The sequence below is a fragment of the Nannospalax galili genome, unplaced genomic scaffold, assembly GCF_000622305.1.
Source record: "Nannospalax galili isolate Female #2095 unplaced genomic scaffold, S.galili_v1.0 scaffold18, whole genome shotgun sequence".
In the NCBI taxonomy this organism is placed as follows: Eukaryota; Metazoa; Chordata; class Mammalia; order Rodentia; family Spalacidae; genus Nannospalax; species Nannospalax galili.
Window position 1 is genome coordinate 7,966,961 of NW_008346548.1, and position 13,172 is coordinate 7,980,132.

Consider the following 13,172-nt stretch of genomic DNA (forward strand, 5'->3'; position numbering starts at 1 on the left):
GCTTGGGGAAACAATTTGTTGAGCAAGGAGAGACTTCAAACGCAGAATAATCACAAAAAACAGAAAAATGAATCAGGCCAAAGGAGGAGAAAGGAAACTGAATGCTAAAGGAAAACGAAATTCAGAAGCCAATCTGCAGTAAAGGCAGGTGCATAGCTTTTTAGAAGTCAATAGGGAACTGGTAGAAGATAGAATGACTAGGGACAGAGATGGCTGAGTTGAGACAAGGTGTAAATGTAAAAAGTAACATATGAATGCAGAAAGAGAAGGTAGATAGAAATCAATTGCCTGCAATTGTAGCATGAGATTTTAAATATAGCAAGACAGAGAAACTGTATCTATTTAGATGAGCCTAGATTGGGAGAGCAAGTAACAGGTAGAGAGTGGGAGCAAGGAGACAGATGTGGGGGAGGCAAAAGAAATGATTGAGAACAGATAGAACTGGTGCCAGGGAGAAAAGGCTGGGGGCAAGAAAGATGTACACAGTAGCCTGAAATATGGTCAGGATAATAGAAAGAATACAGAGGCAATAGCTGGGAAGCATGGATTATATGCCTGGAAAGTGCTTCTTGTTCCATTGCAAAAGTAACAGTGAGCCTATAGGTACCCAGAAACTGAGCAGGAGGGATGAAATAAGCCCAAGGTTACTTCTAGAGGAAGGTCAGGTACATAGTGTTATAAAAGAGAAACGTTAATGGGTCAGTCAGATTGATGGACACAGATCAGAAGAACCTTAACTGAGCATAAGACAGAAAGCCCAAGTAGATGTGATCTGAGTCCAGAAAGAAAATGAAGAGCGATGTAGAAAACAAAAGACAAGGGATCAAAATGGAGGGAAAATCGCTTATGAGGAGAAAAGATAAATGAAATATCAGATTTATAATGAGACAGACTCCACAAAGGAGATGGGAATCCATGGAAAAGATGTCAAGAAATGTGAGAGAAATCCAGGAGGTCTAGAGTGTCAGTGGGCACTGAAAAAGCGTAGCAAAAAGTAGTGAGCAAGTAGTTCAGGAAATGTAATAGTTTATGGGATGAAACCTCTAAACAGTCACATTAAAGACAAATTGGGATAGATCAAGAGTGAAAGATGTTAAGGAAGCTGGGAAAATCAGAAGCAGCAGAAAGAAGGAAAACTTGGCTCATAGAGATGGGGACCCTAGTGTTACTATAAATGATGATCAGGAATGATCAGGCTTATAAGCACACTGACAGCCTAAGGTCATAGAGGTAATGAGCAAAACAAAATACAAACAGATCATAGTCTCTCTTTAAAAAAAAATGGTTGAAGACAGAGTTAGCATAGTTGTAGAAATAGAGAGATACAGCTTGCTAGGAAAGAGGCTAGTTTATACAGAGGGATAATGCCATGTTCAGAGAGTAGGAGAGAGAAAACGTTCATTCCTTTTTATTTTATTTTGTTTTGCTTTGCTTTTTTGACACAGGGTCTCACTATGCAGCCCTGGCTGGCCTGAAACTCATTATGTAGACCAGGCTGACCTTGAACTCACAGAGATCCACCTGCCTCTACTTCCTAAGCACTGGGCTTAAAGTCATGCATCACCACACCTAGCTAGAAAATGTTAATTCTAAGTTGAGGTCTGCCTCTGTAGAATATTTTTAACTTCTTCCATGGTTGCACACAAAATCATTTTGGAGTGTTCTGAGTTCAACTGAGGAAGTATTTTTTAAGATACAATATGCTAGCTGGGCATGGTGGCACACACCTTTAATCCCAGCACTTGGATCTCTGTGAGTTCAAGGCCAGCCTGGTCTACATAGCGAGTTCCAGGTCAGCTAGGGGTACAGGGAGACCCTGCCTCAAAAAGACCAAAAAAAAAAAAAAGCCCCAATATGCTTATTTTGTTTTCAACCAAAACTTTCATGGAAGTTATTACTGGGAGCTGTTTGTTTTGCCAAACTAGTAGAATTAAGTATACTGTGTCATTATATCCTTCTTCCTCTTCCCCAGTCTATTTACTGACATATATCAGTCACTAAACCTAAGTCATTCATATACCTGAGAGTGTCCACTGTTTGAGGAATTTAAATATGATTTTCTACTCCACATATATATTTTTTACCCTGGATTATAGGAAAGGTTTCTGGGATTTGCTAAGGCATACATACCTGATTGCTGGATAGTGTTTATTCATACTGTTGCATTAATCACCTCTTAGCTGTCCTTCATTTTCAGTACCCAGACCTTAATTTTTCTTCTTCTTCTTCCTCCTCCTCCTCCTCCTCCTCTTCTCCTCCTTCCCCTCCCCCTTCCCCTCCCCCCTCCTCCTTCTCTTCTTCTTTCTTCTCCTCTTTTTATATAGCAAGGACCGTACAGCAACTGCTACTGGAGCTGCTAGCCTGGCAGGTGGGCATCACCGGGAGGCATGGACCAGCAAAGGCCCCTCCTATGAGGACTTATACACACAGAATGTTGTCATTAACATGGATGACCAGGAAGATGTTCATCGCACCTCAATGGATGGGAAATCTGCCAAAGAGAGACCCATTTGGTTGAGAGAGAGCACTGTCCAGGGGGCATATAGTTCTGAAGAGATGAAGGAAGGTAAGAGGAGAAAGTTGATAAGATGGGTATGTCAGAAATTCAGTGGAAAATGAACTTGACTTAGAGGGAAAATGCCTAATGCCTTGGTTTTATTGATAATTCATTGCATTTGTTTTACAAATCTATTATTCATATTACATAAGTATGAAATTGAGCACTAAATATTAAAATAACCAATGTACTTGCATTGTCCTTCAGCTTAGTCAAAACAGCACATGGATTTTTAAATTTCCGTTTTTTTAGATTTGAAATACTGTTGTATCTTTTGATTTTTTAAAAATATTTTATTTATTATTTTAATTTTATGTGTATGAGTGTATTGCCTGCATGTAGGTAAGTGCACCCATGTCGTGCAATGCCCGCAGAGGTCAGAAGAGGCTTTCAGATCCCCTGGGACTGGAGTTATGGACAGTTGTTAGCTGCCATGTGGGTGCTGGGATTCGAACCCAGGTCTTCTGCAAGAACAACCAGTGTTCTTAACCACTGAGCCATCTCTCCAGCCCCTCTTTTAAATTTTTTTAAAATTAAAACAATTTTTAAAAATTTTATGTGTATTAGTGTTTGCCTGCATATATGTAAGTACACCCATGTTATGCAGTGCAGGTGGAGGTCAGAAGAGGGCATCAGATCAATCCCTTAGAACTGGATACAGATGGTTGTTAGCTGCTATGTGGGTGCTAGGAGCTGAACCTGGGTTCTCTGCAAAAGCAGAGAGTGCTGTCAGCCACTGCCGTTTTGTCCTTTTTTGTTTGTTTGTTTTGTTTTTTTTAAAATATGCTATTGTTATATTGTTTCCTAGTAAATAACAAAGAGTTTTTGTTGCCTGAGATACAAAGATACCACATGATAAAAGATTGAGCATTCCTACATCTAAGAAGGTTGATAGAAATTTATTCTAGAAGATTTTGGAAATTTGATTGCATAACTTCCACTATATTGAGAACTATAGGAGTGTTTTTGTTTTGTTTTGTTTCTTTTTGAGACAGGGTCCTGTAGCCCCAGTTGGCTGGAACTCACTATGTAGGCCAGGTTGGCCTTGATCTCACAGAGATCCACCACCTGCCTCTGCTTTCTGGGATTAAAGGCATTCAGCAAGATTTTACTTTTTAAGTTCTAGGTTAGGTTACTGGATTCAAGACCTTAGGTAATGATATAGAAAATGGCAGCTAAAATTGAGCAAAATCTATGAAGAAACAGGAAAGCAGAGGTGACCGGGAAAGGAATGTCTATAGGAATATCTGTGTATACTTGATTTTGTTAGCATGTCACATGAGTGAAGTTCTTTAATGTTGACAAATCATCAGTTACTGAAAGCCGCTTGTTCTTTGACCTTTTTTATAACCTTTACTTAAAAAAATTTACATTTAATATCCTCTGTACTAGAAATTGTGTAGATCAGGCTGGCCTTGATCTCAGTTGCCTCTGCCTCCTGGTGCTGAGATTATAGGTCTGGGACTCTGTTTTCCTTATCAATGGCCCTGTTTCCCAAAGTCATTTGCATGCATAGTTTTTGCTTAGTCTTTTTCCAGACCTTCTCCGGTCTTCATATACTTTACACGAGACCTGGTCACCAGAATGGTACAGGTACCTTATACTCGAATAATGATTTGAGTCTTATTTTCAGTATCTTTTTGGGTTTTGCCTAACATTTTGTTTGTTATTTTGCTTTTAGAATCATGTTATGTTTGGTAACTTTAGAAACATGTAAGAGACCTTTTAGGAAAGATTCTGTCTGACCCTGTATCTAATAACTAGGACCATGTCTTTCAGTATATTTTAGATTATTTTTCTGTAAGCAGATATTCTTTCAGTTTGCATGTATAAAAATCTTTTTCCTTAGGCAACCTTTGAATCTTTTTAAAATTTTTCTCTGCATCTTGGCTGTTAAGCCCTGAGAATTGCTTAGCTGCATCAGTGAACTTGATTGTTTGATGCCTCTTCTTTGTAATTTATGACTCTATTAAATAAGACTTCCTAGAAGTATTATTTCTATTTTATCATCCAGAGATAAGCTTATTCATCCTTGATTTTGTTTTCAGTATTAATCTATAACAAAGCAATTCTTTTTTCCCCTTCTTTGTCAGACTCTATTAGAGATGTGTTCATTTACTTTGTTGCTTTACAAAACTAATTTGTTTTTTCTCTAATTTTGTACTTACTTTGAACATAAGCTACTATATAGGATTAAACCGTTTAGGACAGTCTCTAGAAACAGCTGCTTCCCAGAGACTCACATGCACTCCTTGCCTTTTTCTTGGGTGCTTCTTTGGCAGTCAGGACTCCCAGAGGGGGTTCTGCCTTCAGCAATAACTAAGCTTGATTTGGCTCTGATTTTGATGCCCATGTTGTTATAATTTTCTTTTCTCTGGCTTCTTTTTCTCTCTTTTACCTGCCCAATATCTTATATAAGAATTCTCTTCTTCCAAAATAGCCAACGTCCAGTTAATACATTTCCTTATGTTAATGAGATGATTCCACTTTATCCTTGACCAGAATTAACCATTTTTCTGAGCCTTCTCTTGACAATGATGGTTGATAGCTTCCTTGGTACCAGATCCATTCTAAGCACTTGCCATTTACCTAAGTTCCACAGTAATTCACTGAAGCAAATACTACTATTTTTTCTCTGTTGTACTTCAGAAAATCGAAAAGAAGTGGAAAAGTAGTGTAATTTGGTTAAAATCACAGAACTAATAACTGTTAGTATTTGAATCAAGGAGCCAGGATCTTTTTATATATTTGAAAGGGCAGTATATTTGATCCTAACAGAATGCAAAATGCAAATGTATTTCTTAAAAATTTGTTTCATCTGCAGAAATCAGTCAAAATGTGCATATAAAATGATATATGGTAAGAGGAAAGTTACTCCTTAAGTTAGATATCTTTTTACAATGAGGTCAATTCTTAGTTTGCTTCAGGAATAAAACTGCCATGTATTAGCATTGTTCAGCAAATGCTTATTCAGTGCCTAACAAGTGGCACATGTTATCTAGATGCCTGAGATAACAGTGAATGAAAACGATGGAATCTGCATCCTTGACAAAGACCATAGACCTAGGTTGTTATGCTGGAAAATAAGTGCTATAGGGAAAAAATAAGCCTTGATAAGGTGATACTTGAGTAAAAACACAAAAGATGTAGGGAGTTAGTTTTATGGATACCTAGAAAAGAAAAATTTAGGCAGAGCTAACAGGTAGTACGAATGCCCTGAGGTAGGAATGTGTCTTCTTTATATGAGGGATGACAGGGAGGCTGCTGTAGCTGAGGCAGAGTTAGTAAGGAGAAGGAAAACAGGGTAGAGGGGGGTAGTCAGGAGTTGCAGATGAGGTAGGACTTTATAGGCCATTATGAAGCCTTTGGCTCTTTCTTCTTACTTTAAGTAAGGTAAGGATGGGGCCATGCTCTGATTTCCTATTATAGCAGCTACTATGCTTGGTCCTTTCTAGACATTATTTAATATGTTCTTATCCAGTGTCTTAGAAGGTACATTCTTTTATCACCATACCAAAGTTTAGAAATTAAATAATTTGCTTGATAATACAGCTTGCGTATGGAAAAAGCAGAATTCAGACCCATGCTGTATTACCTGTAAATTGCATGCACTTACTCATCATGCTGCTTAAGCTTTAGTTTATAAAAATGTTTTGGATATTTTGTGGAGCAACAGGTCAAAAAATGGAGCAGTGAAGTTTGTTATTGTATATTGTCTCTTTAAATATAACACATTAAAATCTTAATTTTGTTAGTTGCAGATGAACGCTCTTTATGTTTAAAGATCTTGACTTTGGGTTTGACCCTCTAGGTGGTATCAATATGGATACATTTCAGGAGCGTGAGGAAGGCCGTGCAGGTCCTGATGACAATGAAGAAGTCATGCGAGCTCTGCTCATTCACGAGAAGAAGACCTCCTCTGCCACAGCTGGCTCGGTGGGGGCAGCTGCTCCAGTGACTGCTGCCAACGGCAGTGACTCTGAGAGTGAGACCAGCGAGTCAGATGACGACTCTCCGCCCCGGCCAGCTGTGGCTGCACATCACCGGGATGAGGATGAAGAAGAGGATGAGTTTGAAGAAGTAGCAGATGATCCCATTGTCATGGTGGCTGGCCGTCCATTCTCCTACAGCGAAGTGAGCCAGCGGCCAGAGCTCGTGGCCCAGATGACACCAGAAGAGAAGGAAGCTTACATAGCAATGGGTCAGCGTATGTTTGAGGACCTCTTTGAGTGAGCTTTCTCACTTATTTTTTCTTCCTTTTTGTAATGCTCATTTCAAAGACTTTTTTTCTCTCTCTCTTCTTTTTGTTTGTTTGTTTGTTTGTTTTGAGACAGGGTCCTAATATATAACCCTGGTTGTCCATAATGCTCATTTCAGAAAGAAACTCCCTACCAAGTACTTAAATGCCTTCCTATAAAACTCCTATTAATTTAGCAGAAAAGGATAATAGGAGAGAAAGCTTGATTTTTATGTCAGAAACTTCCCGGAAAGGTAGGTGACTATAAGCATTCCCTTCCCTCTTGACACTAAAGTATTAATATTTTACTGTATTTTCTTATCTAATTTGTCCTTTTCTTTTTAAGACACATTTTTTTTTCCCCTCTGAAATGGGAAGATGTCCACAAGGTAAAAATTTCCTGTTTACTTACAGAACCCTCCTGTGATAAGTTACAGTAATTCACTGATGACACCCTTTTTTACTGTTTTGGCAAGCATTTGGAACAGTTCCTTATATTCCTGCCAACCAAAGCAGCTTGCCAAGAGGCAGATCACTGATTAGAGGAAAACCTTAACGCTTCATCTTTCCTCAAAATTAAGTTTGGAGTCTTTATGTGAAAGGAGTGAGACTATAGAAGAGAGATAGATATGCCTGAATCTTAGGATTGTCTAAACCAGAACTCATGTCTGTAGAACTGGTAAGACCAGTAGATTCATTTGTTTTTTTAATACCTTTTGGGTTATATTTTGAATGATAGAAAGCAAAGTATGCTTGATACCCCCTTATGAAGAAATTAAAAAAGAATATGGACAAAGGATAAGGGGTCTGTAAAGGGCTGAAGAATGGAGAACAGCAGAAACAGTGCCTTAGAACTGCCCGAGTGTGTTCTGATTTGGAAATCTTACGTGAAGCTGAGACTGGTCCCATTCCCCACCTTATTCTGTAGACCTCTTGTCAGTGCTATAAATTTAGGCGACCATTCCGGCAGACAGCCGCATAGGATTATTGAACTCTCTTCCCCACACTCTTCCTTCCTAAGCATCACTGAAGCCTTTCTTTATCTTTATTTTGAATATTGTCAGACACAGTATTTTAGTGCATTCAGTACATTGTTGAGCATTGTAACCTCAAGGAGCATAGTTATGTAGCATGGTGTTATTTCTGAAGGCAGAACTTTAAAAATAAAGGATTTTCATATAAAGTCTACACAATTGTATGTTTTATAATATTTTCCCTTGCATTGTAGTTTTTAGTTATCACTTCACATGTATGAAGTTAAGATAGCATTGTAGAGTGTCTGAGCCTTATATAAAGTGATGGTTCATTTACTTGGATTGTTGGATTACTGAATATTGACAATCTATTTTATACTGGTTAAAATTTGTTAATTTCTAGCTCTGTAACATCTTGGAGCATAACTAAAAATGTATACTCTTCCCATTTAAAGATGTTAAAGCCTTCTCTTACTAGTCATGTTATTTAATAATAGGTGCAATTGTATGTGATCTAAACTTTATGGCAGTAAGTTGCCTTAAGAATACCTTTTATGTATTTATCTTAAATACAAGTGACTGTTCAACTTTTTAAATCGGTTTTTAACTTTCATAGTTCTAGAAAGAAGTTAATTTAAATAAAATGATAACCAGATAGCCATTTTAAAAACATGGTTAATTTTTAAGCTATAAGTTCTTTGTTTTTGTTTTTGTTTTTAAATGTGAGTCTATGTATGAGTGTGTATTAGGAAAAAGTGTGTGAATAAAGCCACTTGTTAAAACAGTGTTTGAAATAGAATAGACAGATGAATTCACTAAATTTGCATTAAATCAGGAGTTAAATTTCCCAGCAAAGCACAGTTATTCAAAAGCATGCATTAAGAAGAATGGATTGAGAATGTAATGTATATATAGAATTTAGAACATGTAGAATTTAGGTTTTGTATGGGGGTATAGAATCTGTAGAAATGAAAAAAAAATTAGCTAACATCATATAATGCTGTTTGTGAAACACTTTTGACTATTTGTTCATTTTTGTTGTTGGTGGTGGTGTTTTTTGTTTTTGTTTTTTTTTCTTTTTTTTTGAGATAGTTCCCTGTAGCCCCAGCTGACTTGGAACTCACTATGTAGACCAGGCTGGCCTTGATCTCACAGAGATATGCCTGCCTCTGCCTCCCAAGTGCTGGGATTAAAGGCATGTACCACCATGCCTGGTGTTGACTAATCATTTGAAATAAAATTGTGAAGTGAGGAGGGGTGTATGTATGTGTATAAAGATAGTAGGAATGGGATTTGCAGTAATATCAATATATGACAATAGAAGAGAGATTTATTTACATTCTGGAAAATACATAGATGATGAATTTCATGTAGAAATTATCTGTAGAAATAGAATGGTAAAAGCAAGCTATTTTGAGGTTAATGCTAGGGTTTTTAGATGTATCTCTTTTATAATTTGTTTTTAAATCCTGGGTTAACCAGGACAATACAATTTAATATGTAAAGTTTTGATTACTACCTCCATATTTCAATAATGTGTAATAAACCTCAGAAGACCTTGATAATACTTGATCAGACAGGTTTGTTTCAAGTTGTACAGTAACTTAAGGGAAGCCAGTTAGTGCTGGACTAAAAATGGGAGCACTTCCAGTTATCAGCTTTTGAAACTCAAGTGAGGGAGGGCTTATACCCAAAGGTGGTAAGTCCATGTGGTTATGTGAAGAATAACCTCAGGACAACTGGAATTGTCACCACCCATGGCCTATAGTAAAGGATGATCAGTCATGCAATTTCTCTGTGGCTGGTCAGCTGTATTATTTGTTAAACTCAAGTGTGGGCTGTCCATATGTTCCAGCTTTTCCACTGTCCTTTAGGATTTTAACAGAGCTCTTTAACATGGTAGATTGTTTCTTCCAGTAACAGTCTTTTGGGGGAAACCACTGCTCTTTTGTAGGGAGAGAAGCAAGGATTTTATGCTCTCTTGTCTGTAGCTCCCTTCTGCCTAGGTTTCTTTTTTTAAAGTTTTTTATTGATTTTTTTGTGTCTTTCATACAAAAGTCATCATCTTTATACCCTCCTCCCCCATTCACATCCTCCTGTAGCCACCACCACCACCATGAAATATCGTGCTTTCTGTCAACTGCTAATTATGGGAGGGTTGGACTAGGGGCCCCAAGATTTCTTCTAGCTTTATTTTATAGAGGCAGTTGATAGATAAAACATTTTTGAAATGAAATCAAATCACAGCAAAAAATGCCTTCTGAAGTCAAAATCAAGTACTCGGGGTATTTTAGTTGAGAGACTGGTGTAGAGGGCAGGTTTGGAACTGGCAGTGTAGCAAGTCACAAAATAAACTACAGCAAATTGGGTTTCTCTTTCCCCATCTTGCCATGATACTTACTGACTTCTAGTCATCTGAATGACTAAGGGAATAGTAATTGAGCAATTATAACTTTGTTAGTATTGTTTGAGAGAGCTGGATATGGGGACAAGAATCAGAAAGGCAATTTCATTTTATTCTAACAACTGGCTCTGTGTTTAGATTTCCAGCCAGGACCACAATAAAAAAGACATATGTGTTTGTTTACTTCTCTTTATCCCCAAATTTTAAAAAAAGAAATTAGAAAATGACCATTTCTTACTCTCTTGACTGAAAGTTTGAAACGGAGCTAGGATATAACCATCCAAAGTCACATGAGGGCTGGAAGTGGTGCTCAGTGGAGCTCCACGTGTATGATTCCCAGCATTGGGAAAAAAAAAAAGTCTTCAGATTTTAGAAATCTATACAATTCTACTTTCTATTTGCTTTGCATCTTCTTTCCTTCCTTCCTTCCTTCTTTCCTTCCTTCCTTCCTTCCTTCCTTCCTTCCTTCCTCCCTCTCTCCCTCTCTCCCTCCCTCCTTCCCTCCCTTCCTCCTTTCCTTCCTTCCTTTCTCCCTCCCTCCCTCTCTCCTTCCCTGTGTTTTTGAGATAAGGTCTCCCTGTAGACCAGGCTAGCCTTGAACTCACAGAGATCCACCTGCCTCTGCCTCCCAAGTGCTGGGATTAAAGGTATGTGCCACCACACCTGGCTTATTAATATTTATTTTTATTTTATGTATGTGAGTGTATTGCCTGCATTCATGTAAATGCACCTGTGTCTTGCAATGCCTGTGGAGGTCAGAAGAGGGCACTGGATCCCCTGGAACTGGAGTTAGGATTATTGTTAGCTATCATGTGGGTGCTGAGAGTTGAACATTGCAGCCTTGGCAAGGGCAGCGAGTCCTCTTAACCCATGAGCCAACTCTCCAGCCCTGCTTGTTTCTTTTTAGAGGCAGGATCTCATGTAACTGGGGCTAGACAAGAACTGCTGATCCTCCTGCCTCTAGCTCTCATTTGCTGGGATTATAGACATGTGCCACAGGCTCAAACTTGGCTTTGTTAAATGTCCTTTTTTCTTTCTAACCCTTGTTTCTTTTTGTTTGTCATTATTTATTATTTCAATGTATTATTTGAAGTATACAGGAGTATATATGTAACGTTTTACTAAAATGAACTCCCCAGTTGAGATGGTTTAAAGGGCAAAGCCTGACGTCCTGAGTTCAATTCATGGAACCCACTTGCTTTGCATTTTATTTTCATCCAAGATATTTCACATATGTTACTTTTAACAGCTGGGCTACTATGACTTTTTAAAAAAATATTTTATGTGTATGAGTGTATTGCCTGCATGTATGTAAGTGCACCTGTGTTGTGCAATGCCCACAGAGATCAGAAGAGGGCATTGAATTCCCTTGTAACTGGAGTTATGAACAGTTGTTAGCTGCCATGTGTGTGCTGGGAATTGAACCCAAGTCCTCTGCAAGAGCAACCAGTGCTCTTAACTGCTGAGCCAACCCTCCAGCCCAAAATAGCTAAAAGTCTCTTGGAGGAAATGAGGACTTTTAGAAAGAAACTGTCACTATGGTAAATTTACTGTCTATTCATGTTGGTTTTTCCTGCCATAAAAGGAGTAAACTAAACTGAACAGAAGTAGTGAAGATCCTCTTAAAACCTGTAAAGCCAAAATGGATTGAAAAAAGAGACTAATAAAATCTTCCTTTGGAGAGATAAAGCAGGGAACTAATTCTGGCATGCCCTTAAGTCAAGGAACAGATAGACTAACCTCTCTTCAGAAAGAGCTTTATGTCCTTTGGAATACCAGAGGCAGCCTTCCTAATTCCAGTTAGGAAGCTGGTAGGCCTAATTCATGACCCAGTTTCAACAGTCAGCCTACGAGTCCCATCATACAAAAGTACGTTATCGCCTACCCAATGTAAATAAGTCTGAGAAGTTAGTCTAGAAAGAGGGCAAGTGCCAGGTTCCTGAATCATGATAGTACATATAAGATGATTGTATGGCTTTTTTGTTATAGAAATGTATTGATTGTTTTTAATTATCCAGTTAGAAATATTTATAGTAAAAACCGAAAGCTGTTTGGCCCACCCATTTCAATATACTGCAGAAACCATTGTCAATAGTTTATGTATTATCTCAGATGTTTTCTAGGCCTTTGGACCCCCCCATTCCCCAACACCCACATATTGTATTGCTTTTTTTTTTTTTTTTTTTTGCTTTTTGAGACAGGCTCTCCCTGTAGCCCCAACTGTCCTAGAACTCACTATGTAGACCAGGCTGGCCTTGAACTCACTGAGATCCACCTTCTCTGCCTCCCAAGTGCTGGGATTAAAGGTGTGCACCACCACGCCCAGCCCTAAGTAAATGGAATTATAAACATTGCCATTTGCTTTTGTAAAAACAAGGGCTATATAAAATTTTAAATATTGTATGATGGTTTATGTTAGAACTCCTTTATTGATGACTAGTTGTTCCCTTATGTTTTCATTTTCTTTTTAGAAAATAGACTCATAAGAGAAATAGCCAAAGGATATATTAGTCTGTTTTATGTTGGAATAACAAAAAGTTGAGGCTGGATGCTAAGGAAGAGAAAGATTTGTTTAGTGAGTTTTCATGGATGAAAGTCCAAGATCAGGCTTTCCTGTCTGTTTGGCCTCAGGTAAGGGCACACTTGGCTATACCACAATATGGTAAAAAGGTGGGAAGGGACATGGCTGTGTGCAGAAGAGGCAGGTACATGGGGTCAGCTTGCTTCATTATGACCTGCTCTTGTAAGAACTTAACTCCTAGTGACCCAGCCACCATCTATTAGGCCTCACCTCTTAAACATTCCTCCACCTAAACACTAACACACTGGGGACCAACCTAGCACATGAACCCTTGTGGGGCATATCCAAATAAGCAGGACATGTCCATTGTACCCTTTAAAAGATACTGGCAAATTGTTCTTGAAAGAGATGGTTGGGTAATAATGAGCACAGAAACAATTTGCAGTATTTGTACTGGATTAGAAGATTATTAAAGCCAT

At 38.2% G+C, this 13,172-nt stretch overlaps 1 protein-coding gene across 2 annotated transcripts in view; it reads left to right on the top strand.

Moving 5' to 3' along the window:
* Gtf2e1 (general transcription factor IIE subunit 1) overlaps nt 1-8,440 on the top strand; it is a 50,209-nt gene extending 41,769 nt beyond the window's left edge. For both annotated transcript variants that reach the window (XM_008842912.3, XM_029568224.1), the window contains exons 4-5: nt 2,325-2,566; nt 6,369-8,440. In XM_008842912.3, the coding sequence (XP_008841134.1) occupies nt 2,325-2,566; nt 6,369-6,790 (664 nt within the window). In that variant the 3' untranslated portion in view covers nt 6,791-8,440. The remainder of the gene's footprint in view (nt 1-2,324; nt 2,567-6,368) is intronic.
* The last annotated feature ends 4,732 nt before the right edge of the window (nt 8,441-13,172 follow it).